The following is a 16673-nucleotide window of genomic DNA, read 5'->3' as shown; positions in this document are numbered from 1 at the left end:
TACAACCAAACTTACATTTCTTTGATGTCTCTCATTTGATCAAGTTGTATAATTCTTTTTTTCTGGTGGATGTAGTTTGCCATTACTTTGCAGAATTTTTCTATCTTTCTTCGTAGTAAATATTGAAATTTACTTTTCTCATAGGGTCCTTGGCTTTGGTGAGAAGGTGATACTGGTCTCATAGACTGAACTAGAAAGTACCATGTCTTCCTTTCGTATCTTTTTGAAAAGTTTCTAGAAGTGTTATCAATTATTGTTTGAAAGATTAATATTTTAAAAATTGTGCACGTGCACATATGCACACACACACACACAAACTCATACACTTAAGTGTGGGTACCTGAGATCAGGAAGAGAATGTCAGGTTCTCTGAAACTAGAGTTGCAGGCAGTTATGAGCCGCCCAACATGGATGCAGGGAACTGACCTCAGACCCTCTGCAAGGGCATGCTCACTCTTAACCACTGAGCCCTCTCTCTAGCTCTCTATGCATTTTTAAATTTAGCTTTCTTGACTGCTTGCATTTTGCTTGTTTAGAAACTGTGGCACAGATAGTGTCTTACCAATAGGCACAGGGCAGTAATGGCAAAGCCAGCTTTAATACATTTCTAACTGCAATTCTCTGCAGCTCACCCCTCCTCGGGACTACAACAGAATCTTGCTGGTTATTTAATACAGCACCAACAAGATGATCATGTTCCCTCTCTGGTAGTTCAATAAACCCTCTCTCAAAACTTGCCTGAAGGACTTGGAAGAGCCTTTAGCCTTGTGACACCAAATTTGACATTTTGGAACAAGTCAATATTCAGAGTGAGAGCTTGGGCTCAGATAGCAAATCCCGGGGCTCTCGTTCACAATTAAAGAATGAGACCTTGAAATGTTTCAGCTGTAGCAAAATAAAATAAATAAATAAATAAATAAATAAATAAATAAATAAATAAATAAAAAAGTTGGTTGACATTCTTTGATACTCTATAACAAAGGGCAGATTTTGCCTGGATCCTACACAGAGGGAGTGTCCAGGTGAATGAGGCAGTGCCTCTGGGCAGCCAGCACCCCCTCCTGTGCTTTTTCAATGGCCCTGTGTGGAGGTCTAATTAACCACAATAACCAATCACACACTGGAAACCAGTACTCTTTGAACAGTGTGCGGCTAGGTAAACACTTGCCTTCCTGCTGTTCCCTACCAGCCGTATAGACCCATTTTCTGTCCCCCATCCTTTTCCTAAGAGTTTTCTTTTACTTGGTTTGATATCTCATTCCATCTCCTTTGTTGTATTGTTTGTAATCTTAGTGATTGTTTGCAGCCAACAGTGCACAGCTTCAACCAGTCACATGGTCTAACTGCAGGTGATGGATCACTTCATCAATAGCATGTGCTAATGATAACTCAAATTTCCTATGTCTAAACATGTATTCTGCCTGTGTGTATGTATGTGTGTGTGCACACATGTGTGCAGAGGCCAGAAGCCAATATTGGAAAATCTTCTATCACTTTCCACTTTTTTTTTTTTTTTTTTTGGAGACAGGATCTCTCACTGAACCTGGAGCTCACTGGATTCCAAACTGAATGCCTTTTGTTTCCTTCTCTTAACTGATTGTTCTTGCTCACACTTCAGGAGCTATGCTGAATAAAGGTGACGAAGTAGGCATGCTTGATTTGTTCTAGATCTTAAGAGAAGGTATATAGAATCCTCTTCTCAGTGTATTGTCAGCTGTTGGTACAACAAATGGCCCTTAATATGTTCTTGTCCTCACATCATCAGACAGATTTTCTGTCTGGTCATGATTTGGTCTTGGTAAGTTGTTGTCGAGGAATTTGTCCATTTCTATCAGGTTATCAAACTTGTTGGTGCACAGTTGTTCACGGTGACCTCGGTGACCTCTTCCTTTTGTGGGGTGTCAGTTGTCAGGTTCTCCTTTCACCCTCTGGCCTGTTTATTGGTGTCACCTGTCCTTTTCTTACTTAGTCCAAGTCAGGTTTGTCTGAAGAGTCAGCTCTGATTTGCTGATCTTTGCCTGGTTTTATCCTTTCCACTTCCTCTCTGCTCAGATCTTTATTTCTTTCCTTATATTCATGTGGGGCATGCATGGCTTGTTCTCCCATCTCTAGCTCCTGGAGAGGCAATCGTAGGTAGTCTTAGATCTTTGCACTTTTCCCATGGGGGCCCAGGATGCTACACTCTTACCTTGACATCACTTCTGCTGTAGGCTTGATACGTTGTCTCTCCCTTTTCTTGTGTGTGTGTGGGGGGGGGGGGTGGGGGGGAATCATTTTCTTCTTGATTTTATCCTTGATCCATTGTTTACTCAAAAGTAAGCTGTATACTTCCCAGGTATCATGTCATGATTTCCTGAAAGCTTTGGGTGCCACCATCCAAAAAAGCTATGATGCAACCCAACACAAGATTGGAAACTTGTTTAAAACACTGTGAGGGGCTGGAGACATGGCTCAGTGATTAAGAGCACTGCCTGCTTTTCTAGAGGACCTGGGTTCAATGCCCAGCACCTATATGGTAGTTAATAGACATCTGTAACTCCAGCCCCAGGAAACTTAGTGCTCTCCTCTTTCTAGCCTCCATGAGCACCAGACATGCATGGGGTAAGAGATATACTTGTAGGCAAAACATCCATCCATACAACACACACACACACACACACACACACACTTAAAACACCTTGAGCATGCATCTTGTAGTGGCATCAGCATGTCTTAATGCCAAAAGGTTGGACACACCTGCTAGATGCATGTTGACACATGAAATCATGTGGTCACTTTCATTATTCCAGCCCTGGGTGACACCCAGATAGAAAATAAGCCATGAGTCTGCCGTCAGCATGTGGTCACTGTTTCAGGAAGAAAGGGCAACCCAAGCCCAGATTTCTTGAATATGCTGATGGTGAGTTACTCAGAAAGAATCAAGACAGATCATCCAGGGAGTAGGCTGTCCTCACCAGCCACTCCCTGTGACTTCCAAATGTCCTTATGTCTCATTCACAGTCAGCGGCCTGAGGTCAGACACTGGAGGATTCTGTCTGGCTCTGAACATAGTCACCGTGAGTGATCAGTCTCAGGCTATGGCTACCAATGTCACCAACCTGTGTTACACCGACAACCTGCCAAGACCAGCCCAACAACTAGGCTACAACCCAGGCCCACATGGCTATGGATTGAATCTCTGATCCACAACCATTGCCATCACCATAGGTGATGGGACAGCGGTCCAGAGTCCCAGGATGTTGTTTCTTCTAGCACCACAAGTATTTCAGAGGTCCTATCCACTGGCAGACCCAGGATGGAGGCCATTAGCATATGCCTAGCGTTAGATTTAACTAGCTCAGTGCTCAATTCCAGAACAAAATCTTGTGATTCTGATTGTCTTGCTCACATTAAATGGGATCTTGGGTCATGATGCTATGGTGTTCGAGGTTGGGGTAATCTTGGTGAATGCAGCCCCTTAACCATCTTAGCATATGCTGAGTTAAGCTACCTTGGAGTCTCACAGCTGAAAGTACCCACACAGTCTTGTGGCCCATCACACAGCTGGCAGAGATGTAACCCAAAACTCAAGCATGTCCCCTCGGGGCACAAGTCTCTACCAGGTGGTAGAAACAGTTTAATGCCTCCTGTCTCTAAGCATTGGGCTTGGTAATAGTTGTGTTACCCAAGCTGGGGGATGGGAATGTAGAGACAGTCCCTTGGCCATCAACAATGATGCTAAGATGGGCTGCCCCTGAATTTCATAGTGATAGAGGTCTGCACCGGCTCAGGAACGGGTGTGCTCAAACCCACTCACAAACCAGATATGATGTGGCTGGAAGTAGAGTCTATCTTTAGCACACAGGTCTCTTCCTGAGGCTAGAGCTGATCTAGCGGCTCCATCTGTGAGCTCTGGCGCACCTCCAGTTTCTACTAGTGGCTGGGTCTTTCTGCAGAGAGCCTGGAACTGAGCACTACCACAAATCTTCAGGCGACCTTTCCGGCCCTTCCCCGTGGTGAGCTCCGTCTTACTCCCTGCTCTGTGGCGGCCCAACACGGTGGCAGCTGCCCAGTCTGCATGGAGTGGCCTGGTGGCAGGTATCACATAGCTTTGCCCAACACTCTTTCGCTATGGCAGGTCTGCACTGGGTTTCAAGTCGAAGGCCCAGACTTACTCTTTCTCCCTTCACCATTCAGGGAGGCACCTTGTGCTGGGAAACTTAGAATCGGAGAAGCCGTGACGAGGCCCAATTGCCCTAGTTTTCTTTGCTGTCGCTGTGATAAAACATTGACCAAAGCAATTTGGGGGAGGAAAGCGCTTATTTGGCTTATATTTTGTAGTCCATTATCGATGGGAGGACAGGACAAGAACTCAGAGGCTGAAGCCTGGAGGCAGGAGCTGAAGCAGAGATGGCAGAGGAACACCGCTTACTGGCTCGCTTGCTCAGAGCCCAGGTCCATCTGCCTAGGGGAAGTAACGCCCACAGTGGCCTGGACCCTCCTTTATCAATTAACAATTGAGGAAATGCCTACCGTGGAGCGGAGGGGCGGGGAGGGGTGGGGAGAGGCGGGAGGAGGGGAGAGAGGGGGATCTATGGCTTGTATGTAAAATGAATAAAAAATTTCTTAATTAAAAAAGAAAAGAAAGAAAAAAGAAAATGCCCACAGACATGCCCATAGGCCAATCTGATGGAGGGAATTTTTTAATCAAAGTTACCTCTCTCTGTAGTGGTATTGTGTTCCTCATAATATTGTGCACCCTAATAAATTTATCTGGGGTCAGAGAACCTACAGCCACTAGAACAAAGCCAAAAATGGTGGCTAGAAAATGGGTCAGAGCAAGCCATAGCAGAAGTTGGGCGGTGGTGGTGCACGCCTTTAATCCCAGCACTTGGGAGGCAGAGCTAGCTGGATCTCTGAGTTCAAGGATACAGCCAAGCATGGTGACTCAGGCCTTTAATCCTAGAAATCCAGCCTTTAATCCCAGGGAGTGAAGGCAGAAAGTAGAAAGATATATAAGGCGTGAAGACCAGAAACTAGAAGCATTTGGTTGGTTAAGCTTATAGGCTTTGGAGCAGCAGTTCAGCTGAGAGCCACTGGGATGAGGACACAGAAGCTTCCAGTCTGAGGAAACAGAATCAGCTGAGGAACTGGCAAGGTGAGGAAACTGTGGCTTGTTCTCTGTCTCTGATCTTCCAGCGTTCACCCCATTAACTGGCCTCAGGTTTGATTTTTATTAATAAGAACCTTTAAGAGCTTGATTTTTTTTATTAATAAGAACCTTTAAGATTCATACTACATCTCCCCAGGTGACTCTACATTGTATCAAGTTGACAAAAAAAATTAACCAGCACAGGGACCATTATTGGAACATCCCTCTCTGCTGCCACATCTTTCTGCATCTCCCTGTCCATTTTGACTGATGGATTTTTTTTTTTAAACTCTTTAAAGGTCACCTTTTCTTGCTTCTTTTCCTGTATGCTGAATGCCAAGCATTGTGAATTTTATTTTGGTGCGTGCTGAACAGATCCATGCCACGTAAATCTCTCTGAGCTCTGTTGAGAGATATACCTATATTGTCTGGAAACAGTTTTTTTTTTTTCATGTCTCATTTTGATGGCTTCCTGAGGAGTGCCCAGAGCAGTGTTCCATCTGAGGCTCGTCTTTCCTACCACTGAAGTTAAGACCTTCCCAAGCAGTCCTAACAACTCCGTAGTTACAAAGTCCTCTGACTCTGTTCCTGAGGCTATGTGAACATTATCTGTTTTTCTTCTAATCCCTTCCAGGAGCCCCCTCCCCCCCTTCCAAACAACTTTCTTCCTTGTGTGAACTGCTCAGTAGTCAGATGAATTCTCAAGGAGGAGCCTCTGCTTGCCGCCTTGGGCATGTGTTTCTTCCCATTCTGGCATGCTCTGCTGTGAGCTGCAGCTGCCTTGTTCTTTCCAGACTCTCAGCTCTGTCTCTGCACACTTAGCAAGTTTTGACAAGCTCCTCCTGGCTCCCTCCTCCATGCCCCAGGGCCTCTTGAGGCAATCAACTGGGAAGAGCGACCTCGAGCCTCCTTTCTGCCCTGGGCCTTGTTGGTCACTCCCCACCCCACACCCCTTGTTGCTTGGCGTCCGCTGTCTTCACATTGCTTGGTATTTATTTGGGGTGGGGGTCAGTTATTTTTTTTCTTAAGGAACTTTTATGTCCTGCTCTTGAGATTAAAACAAGTCAATTCCCAATGTGGGCATCAGGATAATGAGTCACCTCAGCCAAATATTGCCCCCCCCCCACACCCTGATATGGTTACATGCACAGACTGGTCCCTGACCCTAGGGCTCCCCAGGGGAGGTGAGTACGGGAGTGAATCAATGGCAGGACATGAGAAGAGCTAGCTCCAGAGACTCTTTGTCTAATTCATCTGCAGTCTACCCAAATGACAATCCAAGCCCTCCCCTTTTTCCCACCCTCCACCCCATCTCCTTCATCCTCTATGCCTTGAGCAGTCAAGCTGAAGGAATGGTTGCCACCTTCCCACAAAGCAGACAAAGGGTCTTTGCCACACTGACCATGGGCTTTCAGGGATTAGGAAAGGGGTAGTCAGACATTCTCCAGGAAGATGCTGGGGTAAAATTCAGACAAAAGCTTGGATGACTACCCAATGGGGGGATGGTCGTGATCAAACTTCCCCTTTAGAATATAAATGGTACAGTACATCCTGAGTATGTTTTAAATGGCTGCTTGGAGTTATTTTCTTTGGGGGATATGTATATGTTAGGTTAAAATGAAGGGTATTAGAGATCATTGTAGAATTTCAGAGTTATAGCTCATCCATTTTCTTTCCATTTTAATTTTGTGGTGTGTGTGTAGGGTGAGGGAGTGTGTATGTATGTATGTTTTTGTAGATGTTCGTGATGCCTCTGTGACAGGAGCAATACAGAGAGACACTGTAGCTTTCAGGATTCCAAAACCTGCTCCTCAGGACACTCTCTGCTGGAACACTCTCAAAAAAAAAAAAAAAAAAAAAAAAAAAAAAAAAAAAGTCCAAGTTGCATGTGGACTAAATGAGAACGTCTAGCAGGAGGAGGCAGATATCAGAGTTTCAAGATGGAACAGCATTCTGATCAAGGATTTGCCACACCCTAGCAATGTCACCTTGGGCAAGCTGCCCACTTAACCCAAAGCAGAATTGCAGAACTTTTCAGAAGATTGTGGGCACAGCTGGAGAAGGAACTTCCTGTGAAGAGCCCAGAACAGTGATGGTCAGGTAACACTAGCTATTGTTATTACTTCATCCTAGAAGAAACCAGATCCTAGGCTAACTTGAGAACTCACAGAGGATCCATGCACCAGTTCCCTTAAGTTGAAAGGAGAAAGTGGGGACCTGCTTGGTGCTGATCCTGCATTCTTTACTTAATGTCTCCAGTCACCTCCCAGACTGATGTTCTATTCATTTTACAAACTAAGACTGAGGGAAAATGACTCGGTCTAACCTCGCTACAAAATTCTTGCTACAAAATTCCAGCCCTTTATTATGAACAATACTTGGGTAACAGAAGACAGAGAAAAAAATATTTCTTGTCATCTCCTTGTTCTTCACCGGCAAAGATACCCTGAGCTTGCTTCTCTGTGGTGGGGAAGAGCTTTTAGACACCAAGGCAGGAGCTCATCAGTTCAGAGTAGTATCGGTGCAGCAGTAACTGAGACAGGGATGCTCAGATGGACACACCATCACTGCTAACTTAAAAAGGGGGACAGCTAGGAAGAAACTCCTCTGCTGGCCATTTAGAGAATCCTTCTTGCCTTAGTTTCATTACCTACAAATGAAGACAACAGGGATGTGCTCCAAGACGTAGAAATATACAAAGTAGGATTTCAACTGATTATGACAAAGCTAATACCTGGAAGAAGCCCAGGGCCTTCCAGAGGTCAAGCTGAGGCTCAAGGAGCCTTAGTGATATGTGGCTTTTGATTGTCAGCCGTTTCTTGCTATGAATTTCTTGTGTGCTATTATAGCTTTTCCATCATTTATTGGGCACCATTTCCCCTCTACTAAAGGGATATTTAGATAATCTTCTGCGCTGACAGCTATGCACAGCCAGAACTCCAGTTCAAGCCTTCCTGTAATTGGCAGCATCTGGCCAGGTCCATCCCCAGATGGAGGAAAGTACCTTATCAGAGACACCTCTGTACTCTCTAAGAACAGACCTAGCATCCAGACTTATCATGCAGACCTATCTATTTGAGAAGGCCTGGTGGATGTGCCAATTAAGCTTAACTTCCTCCTTTCCCAAATCTTACCTCTAGTTCCAGATCTCCCTTTAACTATCACCAGAGGCATCTAGCTGTACACAGGTTGCCTAGCGACTGAACATGCCTTCCCCCACCCTGCATAAAAATGACAGATAGCTTGAACAGATAGGAGCCACAGGAAAAAAGAAGGCAGTTTTATTTTCTCCCATTGACCTAGCAACTTATAGATTTTTAACATTTTCTACCATTCAGATTTAAGACTATAGTGGAGCACATAAGATCCCTCTTCTTAGATATTACCCAAATTTAGCCTTTAGTTAATTCATTAGTCACTTCTCTTTTGCTTTGCAAAAGTTAATTAACAATTACTGCCCCTCTATGTGATTCTTATCACCCTTCCATTTGACCCTGGTAACCTGACAATCACTGCCTGAGGAAACTCTTACCTGCCTTTATGACCCTGTAGAATTCAAGCCTGGTGACATTGCTCAACCAAGGGACTGCTATTACTTGGGTTTATAACTGGATTCCTGGGAGACTTAGGAGGAACACAGAGAACTTAGAGATGAAGAACAGAGAGGGATACGGAGGATCTTAACCAGAGAGTATGTGGACAAGATGGAAGATGAGGAAGAGTTAGATGGGGAAGTACCAGATGGGTAAGAATGAGACAAAAAGGACCTAGATGAGGCAGAATTAAAATGAGAGATTTAAGATAGAACTTAGAGGGAGCAGTAGATAAATGTAGAGAGAAATCAGGCAAGAAAGGAGCTAGGCATGAGATCAGAATAAAAGCTTGTAGAGAAAGAACACACAGAGAATAATAAAGTGTGTGGACTAAGGAGTTTTGTGTACATAGATTCATTTCTTTTCATCAAAGATTAATTATCAGCTGTTTGTAGATTCTTCCTGGGCCCTGGGAGGGGACTATCGAGGGGCTGGACCCCCACAGTCCCTGATACATGGCAGTTATGTTTTATTTTTGGATGAAATAAGCTAAATACATGCTTAGTCCCTTGGGGCAGCACCTGACACACAGTGAGTGCTCACTAGATGGTGTTTTTTGTTTGTTTGTTTGTTTGTTTGTTTTGGTTTTTGGTTTTTGGTTTTTTGGGTTTTTTTTTTTTTTTTTTTGTCACTATTGGTGATGTGTAGCAGTTTCCTTCAGATTGCAAAATCCTGGTGAGGGGGAAGATCCTTAAGACTTGGGGAGTTCTAAAAGAGGGTCCTTTAAGACTGGAAAATAAACAATTCATAAGTCTCAGGAAGGCCCTAAAACTTAACAAAAACACAAAACCTCTTCCTCTCCAAGGTTATAAAAGCACATAAGCAGTAAGGTCTGCTGAGGAGTGCCTCAGACCAGCCAAAGGGCCTAGAGGAGGCTCTCAGATCTGTAGAGCTACCCATAAGTTGAGGCCGGTTGCAGCTTTTGTGAGTTGTCACCCATTGCTGGTGTGGGCCATCAGCAAGGCACTACCTTGGAGTCATCCCTATTCCTGTAAGTAATTCCAATAAACTTATGGATTCACCAAGTTGGGTTTTGGTGGTACTGTTACTTTGGTCTGTCATGGGCTCCCTATCTTGGGCAAATAGACATTTGCTCATGTCGTCCCAGGAATAGTGTCACACAACAGCTGTCCTTGCTACTGAGAAATGCAAGTACATTTCAGTAACTTTTTAATACTGGCACTACAAACCCTCACAGACCCTATCCCTCCCAGACAAATCTTACGAGTTCCTTGCGTGGCCTGTGTCTGCATTCAACAAGAGAAGTTCTGCTGCCCAAAGAAGAGCAGTGGCCTTAAATTAGAATGCAATAAATGCAGATTCCTTTGTGGTTGTGTGAGGGTGAATGGATGGTGGCCTGCCATAGTCAGTGTGGATGGGATTCAGTCTGCAGGCAAGGCCAAATCTAGCTGACCCATCTCTGCATCCTCACATGCCAGATGCCCCACCTGTTGAAGTGGTGCATGCCTTTAATCTTACCACTTAAGAGGCAGAGGCAGGTGGATCTCTGTGAGTTTAGGCCAGCCTGGTCTGATGGGGGAATGTCATTTTGTAGGCTGTGAAAATATATTGCTCTGATTGGTTGACAAATAAAGGTGTTTGGCCAATGGTGAGGCAGAATAGGGTTAGGCAGGACATTCCAACTAGAGAGGGGGAAGGAGAAAGGAAAAACAGAGGAGACACTGCCAGCTGCCACTATGTGAAGCAAGATGTAAAGATACCAGTAAGCCATGAGCCACATGACAAAGTATAGATTTATAGAAATGAGTTAATTTAAGATGTAAGATCTAGCTAACAAGAAGCCTGAGCTATCAGGCCATCCATTTCATAATTAATATAAGTCTCTGTGTATTTATTTGGGTCTGAGCCTCTGTGGGGCTGCGGGGTCACAGGAGCTGGGCAGGACCAGGAAAACTTCAGCTACACTGGTCTACAGAGTGAGTTCCAGGACAGCCAGGGCTACATGAAGAGACCCTGTTTAGAAAACAAACAAACAAACAAACAAACAAACAAAACCCCACATGCCTCTTGGAAGATTACCCCCTGACTGAGCTTGAGTTGAGCCTCTCTGCATCTTCTTTTCAAATGTCCTCAATCTTTGGCCTTCTGTGTTCAGTTCTTCATAGCTAGCACAACTCTTAAGAAAAAGCTACAACCAGAATGCCCACCCCCAAACTGGTAAATGATCAGATTCAATATTTCAATGGAATTCCTCATGCCCACCATATCTGATCCAGCCTTCAGCAAGAACCCTGTTGTGCCAGTCCAGACAGAAGCCTCCTATCTGTGATATCTCCCCTTAGTAATTTTCCATTTACGGCTGCCCCTCTACCCGACACTGTGGATGTCTGTACTGTGTTCAGAACTGAGCCCAGCTCTATACCAAGCCTTGCTTCCTCCTCTTACTATAGGCAGTGCCTGCCTTTAGAGCTTTAACTACTTAAGGAATGAGCACAAGCACGTGTATAGACATATCTGCACATACACATGCATGTACACACATATGCACATCCCACAGCTCGAGAGACTCTCCCTAGAGACACCTCTGAGCTGAGCTAAAGAGTTCTCCTGTTTAGAAGCGTGGGACTCCAACCCTCCCACCTGCATCCCCAGCCACCAATATCACTGACTCCTTTGCACTACACACTTATATATAAACAGCACCTACTGTAGTATGCTGGGGACACATCCGACTGAGGAGACTTGTCCACCAGGCTCCGGACCTGAGACAGTGTGCTGCAGGCTTCTTCCATTTCTCTCCAGATGAGAAACACATCCTCTCTGACACCAGCTCCTATAAAGGGAAGCACAACATAAGTGAGCAGCTGAGATAGCCCCACCCCCAAACTCTGCAGGGTCCTAGCAGGCATGGCACATCAACTTGCTGAGGACATCTCTGAACATCCAGTTATATTTCCCCCCAACTAATCTCTTGATGAAAGTCAGAACTAGAACCCCCTCAAGGAAGCCTAGACATGGTGGCATACACATGAAATCCCAGTGCTCAGGAGGCCAAGGTGGGAGGACTGCCCCAAGTTCAAAGGCAGCTTGGGTTCCGGTCATCAATATTCTTACCCAACTGTGAATCCTGTAAGCTACAAGAAAAGCCAGCATGGCAAGAAATGCCCATGGGGCAATAGTGGTACACATATTATGGGAGTAACTAATCTCTTTCTATTTGGATTTAAGGTCCATTCTACAGAAGGAAACACATGTTTGGTGCTGTAAATCTGGCCAAGAATTCATGGCTGAGGCGCTCACAGGCCCAGGGGTGAGCCTACCACTATTATACTGTTAAATGGACCAGTATCAGACTCCCTCTGAATTCACATCTTTATACGCATAGATTAATGCAGCTCTCAGACCACATCTGAGGGGATTCCTTGTTCCGTGCTTGGCAATTAACAAGGAAACTCACCATTGGTTGGGATGCAGAGACAAGTGTTTATGGAGTGCTTGGCCACAAACAGAATGTCTATATTACACCCCTCCCTCCAAGTCTCAGAGACCACTGAAGAAGAGAGGGTGGACAGACAGTAAGAGCCAGAAGTCAAGGAGGACCTGACAAAATAGCGTCTCTGGACACATTAGGGTCACTGACTCACAAACTCCCAGGAACTGTAGCCACCTCCACAAGACCTCCACAAGTTCAAACCAGCCAACCTTCTAGCACAGAGGGGGGGGGAGCCCCCACCCCTAACTGAGGAGTTATTAGCATTTGGTGGCTTCTGGGGAAGGGAAGACCAGTTTTCTTTAAGGGTATATAGCTTTTAGTAGGTTAGCCACACTCTAGTGGATGTCCACATACATATGAGTGCAGGGGCAGCATGAAGTAGACTCTGTGGTTTATACAAGAAAGAAAATAAGGATACAAAGATGGAAGGAGGTAGGAGAGTGGGATGGTAGGATGAATTTGGGAGGAGTTGGGGAGGTGAATGAGGGTGAGTCCGATCAAAATATATTATATGTACATATGAAATCCTAAAAGAATTAATAAAAATATTATCTATTTTTAAAAACCAACAAGACCAAGCAAAAAAAAAAGTTCCCCCAGAGAAATGTTTCCATAGTCATGAATCACCCAGTGCCTGTAAACATCTGTGGCAGACAGAATAGTTTAGTATAAATTATACATGATCCTTTGGTAAGGTAAAGAAAGCAGAAGCATCTCATGAAAGCCAGTCACTATCAGGAGCAAGTGGAATTGAGGGGTCTATGCAGCAACAGCCCCTGATCCTTCTTGGTTTCGCTGGGGGATCCAGCCTCCTTGAAGTCACCTCCACTGGCCTTTCCTTTGCTCTAAGGATCTTTTACCCTTCTTTTCTGAGGCAATGATCTTTTAGCCTTCTTTTCTGGGCTGCTGCTGTCTTAGGGCAGGGTGAAGTTTGGCTGCATGACATTTTTTAAACGATATGATTTAATTCATATAGACATTTGTGTCTCCATGCGTAAGTGGTCCAGGTCTGGTCAGTGTTGGTGCACCTCCTGCAAACAGTGTCCTCGGAGGCCAGAAAAAGGGTGCTAGATCCCTTGGAACTGGAGTTACAGGTGGTTGTTTAAACACCATGTGGGTGCTGGGAATTGAACCCAGGTCCTCTAGGAAGAATAGTCAGTTCTCTTAACCACTGAGCCATCTTCTCAGGCCAACATCAGAAGAGATCTTAAATGTATCAATGTGAAAACCCCAGCTGTGGCAAATCCTATAACTTTGTGAGATAAAACCCTCTAAAGGATACCTCACACATCTGCATTTCTTCTTCTAATTACATAAATCTACAATTATCTCAAAAATATTTAAAAAATTAAAAAGTCAAGACCCACACTTCATCATGCTGCTGAACCACCCCAGCATATCCCCTGTCCTGAAAGTCACCCTAGATTCAAGGTGGCTTCTAGAGCAATAGGTTGCAGGACAAATATCCCTTCTAGAGTCAATCTCTCTCGGGCACCCTTCCCTGAAGTTCTACACAACAGCCTCCCTACCCATCTGTGGCCAAAGCCTCATCACAACTGAGTGCACAGTGGCCCTAAGCAAAGGTGGAGTTCTGTCCTAAGAAGGAGTAGGTCTGGGTGGCAACGGGCCGTCCCTGCCACATCAACTGAGACCTGTGCTGTGCCCGAGGCACAGAGCAGCATGGACTCTGACGTGTGGAGGTGGCATTCCCACCCCCCCACCCGGGTCCCCATTCTCTGCTTCTGAAAGTTCACTGGATCTGCAGTCAAGTCATGGTTTCCAAAGTACACTTCCTGTGCACAGCATGACTGTTCTACTTTACCTCGAAAGAGGGTGCGGTGGTGTCTTACTATCCTCTTCTCAGAAACCTCAGTAATGATTCCTTCAAGGACTCACGGGGAGGGGGTTTGCTAAGGAGATGCCTCAGTGGCCAAAGGGCTTGCTCTGCAAGCATGGAGACCAGAGTTTGAATCCCTACTATGCATCTAAAGCCAGGTATGGTAGTGTACATCTGTAGTCTGGGTGCTGCTAAGGAAAAATGAAGGGCAGAGGCAGGAGGAGCCCCAGAAGCTAGGAGACCAGATAGCCTGGCACACAGAGTAGCCAACAGCAAGGAGATCCTGCAAAAGTAGGTGGAAGGTAAGGTCTAACACATGAGGTGGTTCTCTGACCTGCATGCATATGCATGTTCACCCAGATGAACATGTACACACATTACAAGCATGCATGCATGCATGCATGCACGTGCACACACACACACATTTGTTTGTTTGTTTGTTTGTTTGTTTGTTTAAAAAAGAGAGTAAAAGAAAGGACAATTGCTGGAGACCTTATGACTGGTGGTGACAGATGGCCTTACCCATTGCTATTCTGGTCCCCACTGAGGCAAGCTCCTGCGCCTCTTAGTCATAGCCTGCTAGGCACAAGAGACCCACTCTGAGCCCACAAACAGACCCCCCCCCCCAACCACCTTCGATTCTGAAGAATGTACTGAGTTGGTTCGGGGGCCACTTTGTCACAAAAGCCAACAGAGGGGTCAAACTGTCGGGTGATAAAAGCCTTTGCAGGGTACCTTCCATGGGTCTTTTTGATCAGGAACTCTTCTAAAGGGACTTAGCTAGACATCTGAGAGAGAAAGGCCCACTGGAAATGCAAGGAGACAGAAAACCTTGGTGGGTTCTGTGAACTGGAAATCCACCAGTCTAAGTCAGAAAAGAGGAATCCACATGATGTCCTGTGTCCTGACCTCAGAGGACTTCCCAGCTGAGGCCAGCTTCACACAGAAACAGAAATACCCCAGAGGGTTCAAGGAACCTTCAGACCAAATACTGTACTGTGCTGTGGATGTCGCTCTGTATAAATAAAATGCTGACTGGCCAGTAGCCAGTCAGGAAGTACAGGTGGGACAAGCAGAGAAGAGAATTCTGGGAACAGGAAGGCTGAGTCAGGAGATGCCACCAACTGCTGCCATGAGTACCAACATGTAAGATACTGGTAAGCCACGAGCCATGTGGCAAAGTATAGATTTATATAAATGGGTTAATTTAAGATAGAAGAACTAGATAACAAAAAGCCTGCCACAGCCATACAGTTTGTAAGCAATATAAGTCTCTGTGTGCTTATTCGGTTGAGTCTGAGCAGCTGTGGGACTGGCAGGTGAGAGAGATTTGTCCTGACAGTGGGCCAGGCAGGACTGGAGAAAACTCCAGCTACAGTATTGACCTCTGACCTCAGAGTAACAATTTGGAACTCATGTTAAAACATTATTATTATCACCTGGGAGCAATATCACATGAAACTGCCCTTTTATATAACTTTGTATTTGGGACTTCCTAAGTATTTTTCTACTTTATCTTACCAAGTCCTGCAGGCAAATTTTATGCACTATTTACAGCTGGGTAAATGGAGGCAGAGGGGGCGCTGTCAAGGATCAACCAATGAATGACGCAGTATAGAATACACCTACTTGGGTAGCTTGTTAGATTTCCCTAGAAACGGACCCTGGAGCCCCTCCCCAATGTCCACTGACCACTCCTGTCTACATCATAGTTGACCAAAACCTGAGATTCTGTAACCAGGGATGGAGACTGGTCTATGAGCACCCTATGTGACTTTCCCCACTCAGACCAAAGGACTGGCATTAAGCCATCAAGACACTTGTGAAATGCAGCCAAGAAGGGCAGAGCAGATGCAAAGGCACACTAGAACCCTGGCTTTCTCATAGGTAACTAGATCTAGTAAGATGGCATTATGGCTCTCATCCCGATACCAGTGACAAGCCCTGACAGGTCAGCACAGCTTTGCAGCAATTCCTCACTCTAGGAGGGAGACAAAGTACACCAAGCTCCACGTTGGGACTCTAGAAGAATCCCATACTGTTGCCAAATGCAAACCTGAAATCCACAGGACTCCTGACCTCAGTGAAACCAAGATGGCCCAGCTGCCTGCCTCAGCAGGAAGGTGTTAAGTCACAGGACTCACTCTTCAAAAGTTCCAAATGAGACAAGGCTTTCCTCTTGCTTACATCTCAGTACAGTATACCCGAAGCCACATCAAAGGCAAAGCCTCCAAGGAGATATGGTAGCCTCCTGTCATCCAGGGGCAGGAAATCAGGGGTGGCTGTAACCAGGTGGTCACTATCTGGAGAGACTCCTATTTTCACTACACTGATCGGGGACTGTACTCAGGATGCTATCGACTTCTACATACTTCATACACAGGTGATTAAACTACAAATAGCTTTGCAGAAAAGGAAAAGGAGAACAAAAACTAGCCAGTGAAAAACCTAGAGTGTATAAAGGCATGATTCGGGATGTATACATTTAATTACAGGATACTACACAGGCAGTGTGGAGGGTTGGCATTCTGGTCAGGGACTCTTTCCTTCCATGGGGTTTAGCTAGACATCTGAGAGCTGCAGCCAGGAGAGAGAGAGAAGCCCACTAGAAACACAAAAGGCCAGAGGAGGACGCATAGGCAGCCTCAGGGGGTTCTG

General features: G+C 45.4%; 1 protein-coding gene across 1 annotated transcript in view; it reads right to left on the bottom strand.

The window, feature by feature from the left end:
* Positions 1-11491, bottom strand: part of Vwa3b (von Willebrand factor A domain containing 3B) — a 103529-nt gene extending 92038 nt beyond the window's left edge. The window contains exon 1 of the mRNA XM_036167150.1: positions 11393-11491. Coding sequence (XP_036023043.1) covers positions 11393-11477 — 85 coding nt within the window. The 5' untranslated portion in view covers positions 11478-11491. The remainder of the gene's footprint in view (positions 1-11392) is intronic.
* Positions 11492-16673: the final 5182 nt, after the last annotated feature.

The sequence above is a fragment of the Onychomys torridus genome, chromosome 18, assembly GCF_903995425.1.
Source record: "Onychomys torridus chromosome 18, mOncTor1.1, whole genome shotgun sequence".
NCBI lineage: Eukaryota > Metazoa > Chordata > Mammalia > Rodentia > Cricetidae > Onychomys > Onychomys torridus.
Note: the sequence above shows the minus strand (reverse complement) of the source record. Positions and strands in the feature narration are given on the sequence as shown.